The sequence below is a fragment of the Oryctolagus cuniculus genome, chromosome 9 (assembly GCF_964237555.1).
Source record: "Oryctolagus cuniculus chromosome 9, mOryCun1.1, whole genome shotgun sequence".
Lineage (NCBI taxonomy): Eukaryota > Metazoa > Chordata > Mammalia > Lagomorpha > Leporidae > Oryctolagus > Oryctolagus cuniculus.
The window spans coordinates 68,879,405-68,896,205 of NC_091440.1; the positions used below are offsets into that span (position 1 = coordinate 68,879,405).

The 16,801-nt window shown below is 45.1% G+C and overlaps 1 protein-coding gene across 11 annotated transcripts in view; it reads right to left on the reverse strand.

Moving 5' to 3' along the window:
- RCBTB1 (RCC1 and BTB domain containing protein 1) overlaps positions 1-16,801 on the reverse strand; it is a 48,184-nt gene that overhangs the window by 20,331 nt on the left and 11,052 nt on the right. For 3 of the 11 annotated variants that reach the window (XM_008273850.4, XM_008273851.4, XM_070048891.1), the window contains 5 exons: positions 8,334-8,386; positions 8,039-8,208; positions 7,497-7,647; positions 4,362-4,528; positions 897-1,055 (listed from right to left, as the gene is read on the reverse strand). In XM_008273850.4, the coding sequence (XP_008272072.1) occupies positions 897-1,055; positions 4,362-4,528; positions 7,497-7,647; positions 8,039-8,164 (603 nt within the window). In that variant the 5' untranslated portion in view covers positions 8,165-8,208; positions 8,334-8,386. Of the gene's footprint in view, positions 1-896; positions 1,056-4,361; positions 4,529-7,496; positions 7,648-8,038; positions 8,209-8,333; positions 8,387-8,511; positions 8,554-11,315; positions 11,520-12,767; positions 12,890-16,801 lie in introns of those variants that run through there. The other 8 variants (XM_008273852.4, XM_002720731.5, XM_051832291.2 and 5 more) reach the window with 7 other exon arrangements.

The window sequence follows — 16,801 nt, forward strand, 5'->3', positions numbered from 1 at the left end:
CACTGCCTGCTACGCAGGCATCCCACATGGGCACTGATTCATGTCTCAGCTGCTCTGCTTCCAATCCAGCTCCCTGCTAACACACCTGGCAAAGCAGCAGATGATGACCCAAGTACTCGGGCCCTCGCACACACATGGGAAACCGGGATGAAGCTCCCGTGTCCAGGCTTCAGCCTGGCACAGCCCTGGCCTTTGCAGCCATTTGGGGAGTGGACCAGAGGTTGGAAGACTTTTCTGTCTCTCTCCCTCTCTAGAACTCTGCTTTTCAAATAAATATATCTTTAAAGTCCTGAGTGTAAAACAACAACAAAAGAGCCCTCTGTCTAGACACAAAAATTGCTTTAAAAATATACATACCTATAAGCATTAAATTATTTTGATCTCATAAATAAATACATAAAGCAAACTTAGTCACATCAGAAAGCTTCACTTGCAGAGAGATCTTGGAGTGTAAAAAGTCATCCTGGGGCCAGTGCTGTGACATAGTGGGTAAAACCACCACCTGTGGGGCCGGCATCCCATATGACCACTGGGTCATGTCCCGGCTGCTCACTTTCAGTCTGGTTCCCTGCTAATGGCCTGGGAAAAGCAGTCGAACATGGCCCAGGTGTTTGAGCCCCCACTATCCTTATGGGAAGAAGGTCTTGGCTCCTGGCTTTGGCCTAGTCCAGTGCTAGAGGTTTATGACCATCTGGGAAGTGAACCAGCAGGTAAAGATCTCTGTCTCTCCTCTCTCTGTAACTCTATCAAATAAATAAATTAAAAAACAAAAGTCATCTTGAAGAGCTGCTCCTCAACCTCCTTCCAGGAGGTGACTTACAGTCCCATGGAGAAACTGACATCTCCTGGCCAGGGAAGGCAGGTGGGGAGGGGCAAGGCGGGGAGAGCACACTCACCTCTCCATTGTCCAGAACAGCCATGGAGGAGGTCTGCCCACAGGCGATGCCAACCACCCGCTTAATATGTAAACAGTTGGTGACTTTCCGAGGAGTTGGCTGATTCGCTGTGGATCCTGAACCCACCTGGCCGCAGTTGTTGTAGCCCCAGGCATACACCTACACGAGAGAAGGGGGAAGATGAACCATTGGCGTGAAAACTCTACCTCTAACACAACCAACCAAAAAAACAGACGCCCTGAAGGGGTGGGTACAATTGTTCTGAGTGTGACCCATTAGCAAATGAACTGTGTGAACACTCAGGAAAGGCTACCACAGGATGCGACAGCGACAACGCCCACGGCCCCTTCCAAAGTACTAGTATTTTTGTATAATTTTCATGCACAAAGACATGCGTAGGTGATAATCAACCCATTTAAGTTGAAGTCATCAGTTCAAAGGTAAATGGTTCTAAATGCTTTATATTCATTAACCCGCTGGATTTCACAGTAATCCTATAAAGTGATCCTGAGATAATATTACCATCCCCATTTTATATACAGAAACTGAAAGGCAGAGAGTTAAGCAACTCGCCAGGTGCTCCACAGTTAGCAAGTAGTACACAGGGAAATTAAATCCACACATCTGGCCACAGCCTTCACCACTACACTGCACCATCTCTGAAAACAACTCCAAGAGCTGTCTTCACAGCTTCACAGGGTCAGTGTTGTAACACAGCAGGTTAAGCTGCTGCCTGCAATGCCAGCGTCTCACATGGGCACCAGTTCAAGTTCCAGCTGCTCCACTTCTAATCCAGCTCCCTGCTAATAAAGATGAAGCCACTGGGCCCTTGAATCCTCGTGGGAGACCTGGATGGAGTTCCAGGCTCCCAGCTTCGGCTTGGCCCAGCCCTGACCATTGCAGCTATTTCGGGCGTGAACCAGCAGATAGAAGATCAAGATCTCTAACTCTTTCAAAAAATTTTTTTAAAGATTTTATTTATTTGAGAAGCAGAGTTACAAAGGGAGGAAGAGACAGAAAGGTCTTCCACCTTCTGGCTCACTCCCCAAATGGCCACAATGGCTGGATCTGAGCTGATCCAAAGCCAAGAACCAGGAGTTTCTTCCAGGTCTCCCATGTGGGTGCAAGGGTCCAAGCACTTGAGCATCTTCCACTGCTCTCCCAGGTACCTCAGCAGACAGCTGTAATGGAAGTGGAGCAGCTGGGATTCGAAGCAGTGAATAGGATGTCCATGCTGCTGGCAGAGGCTTAGCCTACTAAACCACAGCACTTGCCCCTCAAAAAAAGGTAGAAGGGGAGGACTGTATAGGGTAGGCACTAAGCCTACAAGGTAAGATTTTTATTTTAAGATTTATTTATTTATTTGAAAGGCAGAATTACAGAGAGGCAGAGAGAGAGAAAAAGAGGTCTTCCATCCGCTGGTTCACTCCTCAGATGGCCACAACGGCTAGAGCTGCACTGATCCGAAACCAGGAGCTTCTTCTGGGTCTCCCAATGCAGGTGCAGGAGCCCAAGGACTTGACCCATCTTCTACTGCTTTCCCAGGCCATAGCAAACAGCTGGATTGAAAGTGGAGCAGCCAGGACTTGAACTGGCACCCATATGTGATGCCAGGACTATAGGCGGCAGCTTTATGTGCAACACCACAGCGCTGGCCCCAAGATGCAGGTTAGGATGCCCGCATCCCATATCCAAGTTCTGCGTTGGATCCCCAGCTTTAGATCCTGACTCCAGTCCCCTGCTAATGCAGACCTGGGGAATCAGTGATGATGGCTCAAGTAACTGGCTTGCTGTCACCCATGTAGGAGAGTCCTGGGTTGAGTTTCTGGCTCCTGCTTCAGCATGTCTGGGGTTGTGGGTATTTGGAGGGTAAATCAGCAGGTGAAAAGCCCCATCTTTCACTCTCTTAAATAAAAAATTTTAAATAACAACAAATGGGGACCATAGTTCCACTAGCCCAGAAACGGACCAGTAGATAGCAGATCCAGGGCATAAGGCCTGTGTGCTATGCCTGGCTCCAGTTCATCCCAGCCAGGAAACCTTGATACTTCTGAACTTTTGGCTTCTTCATCTATAACTTGGCCTACTTAGCCAAGTGACTGTACCACCACTGAAGAACTTTAAGCAGGGAAACAATATGATATAATTTGTGTTTTAGAACCATGGGGGATACAGAAATAAGATTGAACGGATTATAAAGGTATGAAATATAAGATTATGGCAATAGTACATATGGATGACAAGACCTGATCAAAGGCAACGGAGGTAGAGAGGGACAATATGACGTAAGAGGTTAGAAGATGAAATTAACAGGGGATGAGTAACCTTTATAAGCTCAGAACTCAGGGGCTGAACAAGCCGCATGGTGCCTACTGGGATGTTAGTAAAATTATTTTCTCTATCATTACACATACTGAAAAACAAAGTAGAATTAAGGAATGGGGTCATTAAAAAAGAAGAGAACAGAAAATTGTCAAACACATCCGATTTGTAGTCTTAACAAGGAATGAAACTTCCTTAAGATTGAATTCTGGGGCCAGCGTTGTGGCATAATAGGTTAAGCGGCCATCTGCAGTACAGGCATCCCATATGGGTGCTGGTTTGAGTCCCAGCTGCCCCACTTCTAATCCAGCTCCCTGCTAATATGCATGGGAAAATAGAAACGAACCAAGTGCTTGGGCCCCTGGACCCATGTGGGAGACCTGGAAGAAGCTCCTGACTCCCGGCTTCAGATCAGCCCAGCTCCAGTCGTGGAGGCCATTTGGGGAATGAGTCAGCAGGTGGAAGCGTGTGCGCACACTCTAACTCTGCCTTTCAAATAAATAAATTAAAAAAACTGAATTCTATTGTTATCCAATCTGCAGTCTGGATTACATAATTTGGGTGAAGAATGTGTTCCCAGAATGTTTAGCTACTCACACAGTGCTACTACGTTCACACTGTATCAATGACAAATATTATGGTCATTATTTTATCACTATGTTTTTAAAGGAGGGAGCTTTCACACTAGCTGAGAAGAGCAACCCAAGTGTCCATGAACAAACAAAATGGGGCCTATACATGCAAAGGGATATTATTCAGCCTTAGAAAGGAAGGAGATCCCGTCACACACTGTAGCATGGATGAACCTTGAGAACGTCATGCTAAGTGAAATCAGCCACTCAAAGGGCAAACACTGTATGATTCCACTCACACATGGTATCTGAAGGAGTCAAACTCTACAAGAAATAGAAAGCAGAATGGGGAATGGCAGGAACTAGAGGGGAGACACTTAAGAGTTGATGTTTACTAGTCCAGAGTATCACTTCTGCAACATGGACAGGGCTCTGCGGATGGATGATGGTTACAGTTGCACAGCCTGAATGTTCCCAACACCACTGAGCTACATACTTACAGATGGTAAGCTTTGTATTACATGTATTTTACCACAGTAACAACAGTAAAGGATAAAAACATTACACTCACCTCTCCATCAGCTGCCAGAACCATTGAATGATGTGAGCCACAGGCTACTTCAACCACTTGCTTGATCAAGAGGTTGGTGCAGACTTGGATGGGAGCAATGCCTTGGTTGGTGGTCCCATTCCCAAGCTGGCTGTATCCATTGTGGCCCCAGGCATAAACCACTCCATCTAGATACACAAAGCACACAAGGAACCAGCTTCAAGAAAAAGTGCTCATGCCTGTACCTTCTTCCCTAGACTTTGTATAACTCACTATCCAACCTTTACTTCTCTCACAATGTCCCTTCCTCTTCATAAACAGACCACTGAAGGGGTCAGGGGAGAGAGAGAGAGAATAAAGGATAGACAGAGGCAAAAGTCTTAAGTGAAAGCAATTAGGACTAATGTAGAATGAAGATCAGCTTTGTGTTCAGAAGTCCACAGTTCACAAACAGGCAGAAAACACAGGAAAGCTCCAACACCAACATGTACCGTCACTTTACCAAATACCACGTCTCAGGGAGCCCTTGGTGCGGGTGTATGTACAAATGTGAGTGTGCCACTTGCTCATAAAGTACAGAACAAAGAGGTATAGTGTTTGCAAGGAAAACAAAAGTCAGAGCTTCTGTTGAGCAGACTGTTTTAGCGGCCTGGAACCTGGCTGATTTTTTTTTCCCCTCATAGACCAACCACTTCTTTTTTTTTTTTTTTTTTTTTTTTTTTTTTTTTTTTTGACAGGCAGAGTGGACAGTGAGAGAGAGACAGAGAGAGAAAGGTCTTCCTTTTTGCCGCTGGTTCACCCTCCAATGGCCGCCGCTGCAGCCGGCGCACCGCGCTGATCCTGGCAGGAGCCAGGAGCCAGGTGCTTTTCCTGGTCTCCCATGGGGTGCAGGGCCCAAGCACCTGGGCCATCCTCCACTGCACTCCCTGGCCATAGCAGAGAGCTGGCCTGGAAGAGGGGCAACCGGGACAGAATCCGGCGCCCCAACCGGGACTAGAACCCGGTGTGCCGGCGCCGCAAGGTGGAGGATTAGCCTATTGAGCCACGGCGCCGGCTTGACCAACCACTTCTAATACATTTTTTTATTCTGCAATAGGATTTTGGACAGGGTACAAAGACGCTTATCTTTGCTTTATGATATACATGATCTCTGAAAGAATCAAAAGCTGGGAATGATTTAATGCCCTGGGCCTGGCATCACTGAGGGGCAGCTTCACTCCTACTGCTGTGGCTATCTTTGGAAAATGCAGCCAGTTCACAATAAAGTATACAACTCAGGAACAGTCAAATGGATGCAGGCAATGCAGCAAGGGATGGGGAAGGAACACAGAGCTTCCATGCTCTCACTGGGCTCACAACTTTCCCAGAACCTCATGAACCCAGAAGTGCCGCTGACTCTTTTTGCTAATAACTAGCTTTTGGGGGCCAGTGCTGTGGCCAGCAGGGAGCCACAGCCTATGGCACCAGCATCCTACATGGGCTTCAGTTCAAGTCCTGGCTGCTCCTCTTCCTATCTACCTCTCTGCAAGGCCTGAGAAAGCAGAGGATGGCCCAAGTCCTTGCGCCACTGCACCCACATGGGAGCTCCTAGCTCCAGATCAGCTCAGCTCTGGCCATTGCAGCCTTCTGGGGAGTGAACCAGCAGATGGAAGACCTCTCTCTCTCTCTCTCTGCCTCTCTGTAACTCTACCTTTCAAATAGGTAAATAAAATAAATCTTAAAAAAAAAAAAAAGCTTGATCAGAAGCTAGGACTCCAACCAGTATGGGATACAGGTGTCCCAAGCAGCAGCTTAACCTGCTGCACCACAACACCTACCCCCACAAACTTTAAGTACCCCCATATATGGTACACATGAATATATACATTATGCACATATAATGTATAGCATATTTAATGTATATTGTATAAAATGTAGACTGTATTAAAGTCAAAATTGATTTAAACACAAAGAAAAATATTCCTACCAAAAAAAAAAACACCATTTATCTTCACACTTAAGATATTTAGAAGTGAATGATCTGGACTCTGAAAATAATTCTAAAAGAAGAGTTATAGTTTAAGGTAACCACCTTGAGGAAAACCAGGAATGTATATGGGTATGTTTTAGTATTCTGTCTCATACATATACATACACACACACACACACACAGCCTCTGTATTTTATGGTCAAAAGTCAAGGATTTTTAGTTAAAATTGCTATGGGAGGAAAACCCCGAATCCTTAGTTCCCAGTGGACACTGAAGCAGTCAGTGATGCAGTAACAGCATGGAAAAGCCAGCATGCTGCCAAAAAGCATGACCACACCAGCACAAGTGAGATCACCATCTCATTATGCTCAGTGCCAGTCAGACTGCTACCAGAGGACCATCCGCAGATCTGGCTCTCACAGTTTGAGAGAAACGTGGAGAACCTGGAGTAGATTCAGACACAAGTTACAGGCAATTAAAAAGCTAGATACTAAGGTTTACAGTAGCATCAAAGACCAGGACCCAAGTCTAGACACAGAAAGGCAAAGATGCAAATCGTCTCCTAAAGGTAACCCTAGACAATACCCCACAAAAAGCTCTGTGAAAGCAAGAGCTCACGAGCCTGAATTATTAAATGAGCAGTTGAGGAAATATAGCACAAACTCTCAGAGAATGCTGGGTACCCAGAGTGTAGATAAATTACTAAAGAAAAAAATGTCTACTCTCCTTTGGCAGAGACGTCAGGAAGGCAGAGAAAGACAAGAATCTATCCACCCACATTCCCCATTCTCCCAAAATGGCACCAACATGAATGCATGTTTTCTCAATTCAAGATGCAGAAAGCACACAAAGAAAGGAAAACCAGTATTATCTGTGTTCACACAAAAGTACCAAGGCAACCGCAAAAGTTGCCTTGCAACCACAAATCCACTGGAAATGACCTTGTGTGGCATATCAAATCTTCCACAACTTTACAAAAGTTTAAAACCTCAGCAGTTTGCCAGCTTTGCAAGACGTCCTGTGGCTGCTCCAGAGTCACCGGATGTGTTTAGCTTTACCTGCTTTGAGTACTGCCCTCAGAAGTTAAGAAACAATCTGAAATTATTTGATACAGCTTTACTGCTGCCCCTTTGAGCCTGGAATTAACTGCTCCATTTCCCACAGACTGGAAAGCGAGATCTGTTTACCTTCGGTGCTGAGGAGAACATGTGGCCCACTCCCGTAACTGAGGCTTTTAATCTTCTTTCCGCACAAAGCTTCAAGCTTCTTGGGTACGAGTGTACTCTGGTTGTCTCCAGTTCCCAGACAGTTGCTATAGTTCAGTCCAAATACAAAGACCTGGGAGACAAAGAGTTTCATCTGAGTCATTTGGCCTAAAACTATGTTAAAAGCTCCCTTCTCTGCTTTGAAAGTAAGATACACTCAAGTTCAATTTGATAGCTCAGTAAGTAATGAGGCTGATAAAGCTGGCAAGAAAAATGCAACCTCTGCTGACATAAGTTAAGATTTAGAGCATCTGTCTATACAATGAAACTCAGGGAGCAGTATGGGGTAAAATAAGAGGTCTGAAACAAGAGACTGAAAGCAGAGAGAAGCATCGAAGGCCTAACTTTCCTACCCATCAGGTTTTCATCACGCCCCCACCTTTTCTCAGTCTTCTAACTGTACACTTTGAAGCCCATTCCCAAAACAACGCCTAACACCACAGCCTGAGCTTTCAGAGCCTCACCTCATCGCTGTCAGTAACGTACAGGGCTTCATTGGCTGAGGTGCCAAAGACGCACGCTTTCCGAATCGATGCGATTTCTTGAGGGGAGAGCAGAGTGAAGATTGGCCACTTTCCTACATCCACCATGACTCTGGCTTCAGGCAAGTCCTACAAATCAGCCAACATCTCTGCTACAACAAAGAGGACGCCAAGAAGAAATTAAATAGCCACTAAACTTAGAGAAACCTGCTAATAAAAACCAACGAAAGCTAATCCTAGAATAAACAAACTACCTTTGGTTACATGGATCACTCACCTTCCCCAGCAACGTGTCCAATCCTCTTTCTGCTTTCAAACCTGGGCCTTTGCCTGGAATGAGAGAACAAACTGCTAGAACCAGTTTTCCATCTTGCCTTCGTAGCAATCGGTGCTGATCTGCTCCATACATGCTCGCATACAACCACACAGCAGAGAAGAGAGAGAAGATGTGCTACCTGGACAGAACCAGGGCCTCTATCCAGGGGTGTTTCTTCCCAGGTATCTAGAGAAACATAAAGTGACGACACTGGACAGCCAATGCCCAGCTAGGAACATGTGTGTTTATGTTATTAATATCAGAACCCATGCCCTTCACCACTACCCCCAGGACATGTTCTTGTGGAAAATCCCTGCCACACACAGCCACCTGTCTAATGGTCGGCTTAAGACAGTGCTCCAGTGAGTAGGGTGTGCAAAATTCTAAGACTCGCCTAAGAGCTACAGGACAAAACCATAAAATGAAGTATAATTTACTTCTACTTTCTGTGACCACATTTTCTATATATATTCTGAAAAGCTATTACATGAACACAGATATGGCAATTTACCTTAATCTTACTGTAACGGCCTGCATACAAGCCATCAGTAACTTAAACGGCATCTCACAAGAAGTAGAGACGTGCACATTTCCATAAAACTATGAACTAGGGCCAGTGCTGTGGGTTAGCAAATGAAGCTGCCACTTGCAGTGCTGGCATCTCACAGGGGCACCAGTTTGAGTCCTGCCTGCTCCACTTCTGATCCAGCTCCCTGCCAATAGCCTAGGAAAGCAGCAAAAAATGGCCCAAGTGCTTGTGTTCCCATACCCACAGGGGAGATCCAGAAGAAGCTCCTGGCTTCCTTTGGATTGGCCCAGCTCTGGCCAATGCAGCCATTTGAGGAGTGAACCAGAGGATGGAAGATATCTCTTTCTTTCTGCCTTTCTGTAACTCCACCTTTCAAATAGATAAATAAATTTTAAAACAAATAAAACTCTGAACCTTCATCTATTTACAGAGCTTTATGTAAAGGATCCTGGCCACAGCTCCAATTTTTCCAAGGTTAATAAGTATTTCTAGGCCGGCACCGCCACTCACTTGGCTAATCCTCCCCCTGCGGCACCGGCACCCCGGGTTCTAGTCCCGGCTGCCCCTCTTCCAGTCCAGCTCTCTGCTGTGGCCCGGGAAGGTGGTGGAGGATGGCCCAAGTGCTTGGGCCCTGCACCCGCATGGGAGACCAGGAGGAAGCACCTGACTCCTGGCTTCGGATCGGCACAGCACGCTGGCCGAGGCAGCCATTTAGGGGGTGAACCAACGGAAGGAAGACCTTTCTCTCTGTCTCTGTCTCTCTCTCTCTCTAACACTCTGCTTGTCAAAAAAAAAAAAAAAAATATTTCTAGGGCCTGCATTATGGCACAGCAGGTTGAGCTGCCACTAGGGACACCAGCATCCCATATGGGTGCCAGTTTGGCTGTTCCACTTCTGATCTAGTTCCCTGCCAAGGCACCTGGGAAAGCAGAAGACGGCCCAACTGCTTGGGCCCCTGCACTTATGTGGGAGACCCGGATGAAGCCCTTGGCGTTGGCCTGGTCCAACCCTGGCCATTGTGGCTATTTGCGGAGTAGGCCAGTAGATGGAAGATCTCTTTCACTGTCTCTCCCTCTCTCTCTGTAACTCTTCAAACAAATAAATAAATCTTTAAAAAAAAAAATACTTTTAGAAAATCCAGGGGCCACACAAGCACAAAATCTTATCATGCTAAGTGAATCTCTATTCTAGTTCTCATCTCTGGAAAGTGAAATAACATGAAACAGGTGATAAACACAACTACGACTTCCTAATGACGACCAGACATCTTGAACCCTGAGACCTCCGAAGAGAGTCAAGAGAGAACTTGGCTTGAGACCAAGTTCATCTGGTTCTAGCACCTCCAATAGATCTCACAGAGTATCTCAGGACTTGTGTGTGACCAAGGCTTCAGTTCCCAACATCCAGAGAGATTTTCTCCTTTCAGTACCAACTTGGAATGGCAAGATCAGGTGCCTGCTATCTCCAAAAGTCTTAGCACATATTAAATAAGGTATTAGACAGTGTCAAATTAGGCTATTCCCTGTCATGGCATAGCCAGAATCCTTGAACAATTGAATTCTCTGACTTGTGTATGCAAGTGTGTGTTGTTGTGTGATGCTAGGGACAGGTAAAATGCTAGGGGGAAAGTAAAAAAATAATACATCAACATAGTATTAAGAAAAAAAGCTTCAAACAGTACAAAAGTGTATTAGAGGGGCCGGTGATGTGGTCACCGGCCGGTGATGCAGGTTAAGCCACCACCTGCGACGCCAGCATCCCATACAAGCACCAGTTGGAGTCCCAGATGCTCCACTTCTGATCCAACTCCTTGATAATGCACCTGGGAAAGCAGAAGTTGACCCAAGCACTTGGGCTCCTGCCACCCACGTGGGAGACCCAGTTGGACTTACCCAGCTCCTGGCTTCGGACTAGCCCAGCCCTGGCCATTGTGGCCTTTTGGGGAGTGAACCAACGGATGGAACATCTAACTTTTTTTTTCTTTCAAATAAAATAAACTTACAAGAAAAAAAGAGAATAGGAAAGTAAGTCTTGCCCTCATCCCTCTCTGATGCCCCCCCTTCCGCAAAGGCATCTTTAAAAAACAAAAATGCGGGTTGCGCCACCACTTGCAGTATAGGCATCCCACATGTATGCCAGTTCAGTTCGTGTCCCAGCTGATGTGTCTAGGAAAGCAGTGGAAATACTTGGGCCCTGACATCCATATGGGAGACCTGAGGAAGCTTTGGGCTCTTGGCTTCGCCCTGGCCCAGCCCTGGCCATTGCGGCCATTTGGGGAATGAACCAGCAGATGGAAGATCTCAAACTCTCTAACTCTGCCTTTCAAAACAAAATAAATCTTTAAAAACAAACAAACACAAACAAAAGCAAAAACACATGGACGGACACTGTGAATCAGTAAGTTAAGCCCTTACTTGGGTCTCAAGCATCCCATATAGAAAGTAGTATGTGTTTAAGTCCCAGTTCCTCTGTATCTGATCCAGTTCCTGCTAATCAATGGCCATCCTAGAAGTCAGCAGATGACGGCCCAAGTGTGGTTCCTGCCACCCAGGTGGAGACTCAGGTTGATTTCTAGGCTCCTGGCTCTGGCCTGGCCCAGCTCCAACTGTTGCAGTCATCTGGGGTAGAGTGAACCAGCAGATGGAATAGCTCTGTTACTCTGCCTTTCAAATAAAAAATCTTTACACATGAACAGAAGCTTTATTCTCATATTTAACAATATACATTCTACATTAGCACACGTGGGCCTACTTCACTTGTCTTCAATGGTACAATGCTATTCCATGCCATCAATTTAACAACTGTTTCCTGCTGAGAGACATTTAAGTCATTTATTTCTAGGCTTTTGCTGGGACAATAATCCAATTACTGTTTGCATATATTATGGTATATACAAATCTTATTCTATGCATAAATTTTTAAGATACATTCCAAACATACAAATGCTAAATCAAAATCTAATAGCTATTTTACTTTTGATACCTATTTCAAACTGTCCTCCAATAAGCTAGTGTGAGTACATAAAACTGCCATCAGTATAAGACAATACCTGCTTGTCCACATTCTCAACACACAGTGAATTACCATGCCCTCTCAGTTCCATTCAAAATAGCATTTTTCTTATGATGAGTGAGGCTAGGTATCATTTTAAAAAGTAATCACAGGGCCAGCACTGTGGCACAGCGGGTTAACACCCCAGCCTGCAGCACCTGCATCCCATATGGGCACCAGTTCAAGTTCTGGCTGCACTGCTTCCGATCCAGCTCTCTGCTATGGCCTGGGAAAGCAGTAGAAGATGGCCCAAGTCGTTGGGTCCCTGCACCCACGAGGGAGACCTGGAAGAAGCTCCTGGCTCCAGATCAGCTAAGCTCTGGCCATTGCAGTCTTTTGGGGAGTGAACCAGCAGATGGAAGATCTCTCTCTTTGGCTCTACCTCTCTCTGTAAATCTTTCAAATAAATAAAATAAATCTTAAAAAAAAAAAAAGGTAATGCAAAAACTCACAGCACAATGTGTCAAACACTGCCCTAAGTATATGTATACTTAGCAACTCATTTCAACTCACTTCAGCATAAGGAAATGGAGGGAAAGAGATTGTAAGCATTTGCTCAGACTCCTAAGTGGCACAGTCAGGATGTGAATCCAGACAGCTGGAGACCAACTCTGCACTTTTTACCACTTGGTCTCATATGTTTAAGAGAGACATTAACTTGGGGCTGGCGCTGTGGCGTAGCAGCACCTGCAGTGCCAGCATCCCATATGGGTGTCAGTTCAAGTTCCAGCTGCTCCACTTCCAATCCACCTCTCTGCTAATGTGCCTGGGAAAGCAGTGGAAGATGGTCTATGTCCTTGGGCCCCTGCACCCACCTGGGAGACCCAGAAGAAGCTCCTGGCTCCTGGCTTCAGAGCAGCCCAACTCCAGTAGTTGCAGGCATTTGGAAAGTGAACCAGCAGATGAAAGATCTACTTTCTGCTTCTCTGCAACTTTGCTTTTCAAATAAATAAATAAAAAGAGAGAGACCTTAACTCATACAATGGCATTTTAAAAAGTTAAGGGAAAATGGAATTTTGAAATTCATGTAGTTTTTTCCTAAAATGCATTTCCCATAAACTTTAGATCCTTTGTATGATTTCAAAAATTCTTGTACCACAATAGACATTTTTTATTTAGTTTTCCATGATCTTTTTGAAGTACCCAGGATAAGTCAACCTCTTGTGAAAAATGCCTGTTTTCTCTACTGGATCATAATTCTTGTTCTTGATATATAAGTACTCCTTGTATAGTAAGATTATCTTAAATGGTTTCAAAAGTTTAAAAAAAAAAAAACAGCAAAGAATAGATACCTCTCAAATACCCTGCCTTATGTCTCTTAGACAACAGATGGGGAAAGGAGTCACATGAAGGTAAGCAATGTAAACACCCATAAGCAGGTAGATAAATCAAAATTCAGAAGTGCATTTCCCCGGAATATGAACTAACTTGGCCTTCAAAATTTTACAAGTTAAAAGTATTAGCCAAAAATATAAGATTTACCACCTTTAAAATTATAATACAGGAGATGGCATGACGCAGTAAGTTAACTGCCACCTACAATGCCCACATCCCATACTGCAGTGCCAGTTCAAGTCCTGGCCACTCCACTTCCAACCCAGCTCCCTGCTAAGGCATCTAGGAAGACAGCAGAAGATGGCCCAACTATTTGGGCCACTGCATCCACGTGGGAGACCCAGATGGAGCTCCAGGCTTCAGCGCAGACCAGCCCTAGCCTTTGTGGCCATTTGGGAGTGAAGCAGCAAATAAAAGATCTCTTTCTCTCTCTCTCTTTCTCCCTCCCTCCCTCCCCCCAGCTCCCTCCTTCCCCATCCCTTCCTCTATCACTCTACCTTCCAAATAAATAAATTTTAAAAATTATAATATAAAAAATTATAACACACAAGGGTATTACCATTCAAAACCATGTAACTTCCTGACAGCAGTACAATTACCCTGAAAGCTTTAATCAGAGACAGAAACTCTGCCCTGAGGGTTTGCTAACATACTGCAACAGCAAGTGAATTTTCATCATGATGATTACAATGAATGGAGCTTACTCAGCGCCAAGTTGCTTGAAGCTTGTTTTACAAGGTAATTCTCCGAAGACTTGTAAATTACGAGTCAATATTAAAAAGTGTGCATGCATCTATGCCCAGTAGTCTTGGTATGGCAGAAAGGCTGGGTTCCCGTGCCCCATGTGAGACCCAGATTGAGTTTCGGCTCCAGGATTTGGCCTGGCCCAGCCCTAGTTGTTGTGAGCACTCGGGGGATGAACCAGCAGATGAAAGACCTTTGTCTTTCTGTCTCTGCCTTTCAAATAAAAATTAAAAACAAACAAACCAGAATCTGCCTTGTTGGAGACACTGTTAAGCAGCTTCACATACATTATTTCATTCAATCTTCATGATAATCTTTCAAGGAGGAAAAGATAATCCATTCTTAGAAGATGAGGACTATGGCTCTCAGATGATTACTGGCCAAGGTCACAATTCAGTAACTGGCATGGTTAGAATTCACTCCCACTTTCTCCTTTCTTCACACAGAAGGGCCTTCCATCCTGGCCCTTCATTGCTCAACTTCTCCAGTATTACCTCCTTCTGACTTTATCTCATCTCACAAAATGAATACCGGAACCTGTTCAAAAATTCCCCCACAATGTCTCTACCTGGATTTGCCTGGTTAAATCTCATAAACATCTGTTCCTTCACTCTTTCAACAACCAGTGGGAGACAGGGTTTTGATGTGATCTCTGTCCTCAGAGCTCACAGCAGCACAAGGTGCATCTTGGGCTACAGAATGCTAAAGCACAAACTATGTCTCCATTGAACTACACTCAACCTGGGCTGATGACAAAAACAGGTATCTTCGGAATTCCAGTAAGGTTCTCTGAGAGGTTTCATGGAGTTATTAAAAAACCCAGGATGTGGGGCAAGCAGCAGGCCTAATGTCGGAGGATCAGAGTTCACTGTCTACCTCCAGCTCATGCTAATGCAGATCCCAGAGGCAGCAGTTATGACTCAAGTACTTGGGTCCCTGCCAACCACAGTGAAGACTTGGATTGTGTTTCTGGACCAATGTGAAAAAATAAATGAATATTTTTAATGAAACAAAATGAATGCTTAATTTTTTGAGAAAGATTTTATCCCTAAAGCTGTTAAAAGTTTTAACATGTATACTTAGGGCCGGCGCCGCGGCTCACTAGGCAATTCCTCCACCTGTGGCGCCGGCACACCGGGTTCTAGTCCCAGTTGGGGAGCCGGATTCTGCCCCGGTTGCTCCTCTTCCAGTCCAGCTCTCTGCTGTGGCCCGGAAGTGCAGTGGAGGATGACCCAAGTGCTTGGGCCCTACACCCACATGGGAGACCAGGAGAAGCACCTGGCTCCTGGCTTCAGATCGGCGCAGCGCGTCAGCCGCAACGCACCAGCCATAGTGGCCACTTGGGGGGGTGAACCAACGGAAAAAGGAAGACCTTTCTCTCTGTCTCTCTCTCTCTAACTCTGCCTGTCAAACAAAAACAAACAAAAAAGATGTATCCTTAGATTCACAACCTGAAGTGGCAGGATGTTTCAGATAAAACCTATAAAATGAATTAATACAAAATTAAATCTAGAAGGTAGGAATGTAACATGGCTTAGCCTTTGTGGAGTACAGTATGGCGTTTCCTCAAAAAACTAAACAAAATTACCACACAGTATACCAATTCTACTAGTATAGACTATATATAACCCACCAACATTCAAAAAAAGAAAGAAAGAAAAGAAAAATAGAGCAAATAGACTGATGTATGCCAGTGGTCACAGAAGCATGATTCACAATAGCCAAAATATGGGAACAACTCAAATGTCCATCAACTAAAGAGTGGATAAACAAAACGTGGCCAAAACAGAATAGTCAGCGTTAGGAAGGAAATTCTGTTAAGCACTAAAACAGCGATGAACTTTAAACATATGTTAATGTGAAATAAGTTAGATACAAAAAGACAAACACTGAATGATTCTATTTAGATGAGAAACCTACAAGAGTCAAATTCAGAAAGAAAGTAGAATGCTGGTTGCCAGGCACTGGGGGAGGTGGGAATGGAAAATTACAATTTAATAGGGGCAGAGTTTCAATTTGGGATGATGAGAAAGTCTTTAGACGGTGGTGATGACTGCAAAACAATATGAATGAATTTAAGTCATTCAACTAAGGATTCAAAAGTGGTTAAAATGGTTAATTCTGTTACATATATTTTATCACAAATTTTAAAAACATCAGATAGGGGCCAGCACTGTGGCATATCAGGTAAAGCCACCGCCCACAGTGCCAGCATCCCATATGGATGTTGGCTCAAAACCCTGCTGCTCCACTTCTGATCCAGCTCTTTGCTATGGCCTGGGAAAGCAGTAAGGATGACTCAAGTCCTTGGGCCCCTGCACCCACATGGAAGACCCAGAAGAAGCTCCCAGTTCCAAACATTGTGGCCATTTGGGGAGTGAACCAGTGGATGGAAGACTTCTCTCTTTCTCTCTGCCTCTCTGCAATTCTGCCTTTCAAATAAATGAAATATATCTTTAAAAAACAAATCAGATAATGATGCCATAGGCTTACATCAAATCTCCATTAATAAACTCAAACACTGGCCAGTGCTGCAGCTCACTTGGCTAATCCTCCTCCTGTGGCGCCAGCACCCCGGGTTCTAGTCCTGTTCGGAGCGCTGGTTCTGTCCCAGTTGCTCCTCTTCCAGGCCAGCTCTCTGCTGTGGCCCGAGAAGGCAGTGGAGGATGGCCCAAGTGCTTGGGCCCTGCACCCGCATGGGAGACCAGGAAGAAGCACCTGACTCCTGGCTTCGGATCAGTGCAGTGCCCTGGCTGTAGCAGCCATTTGG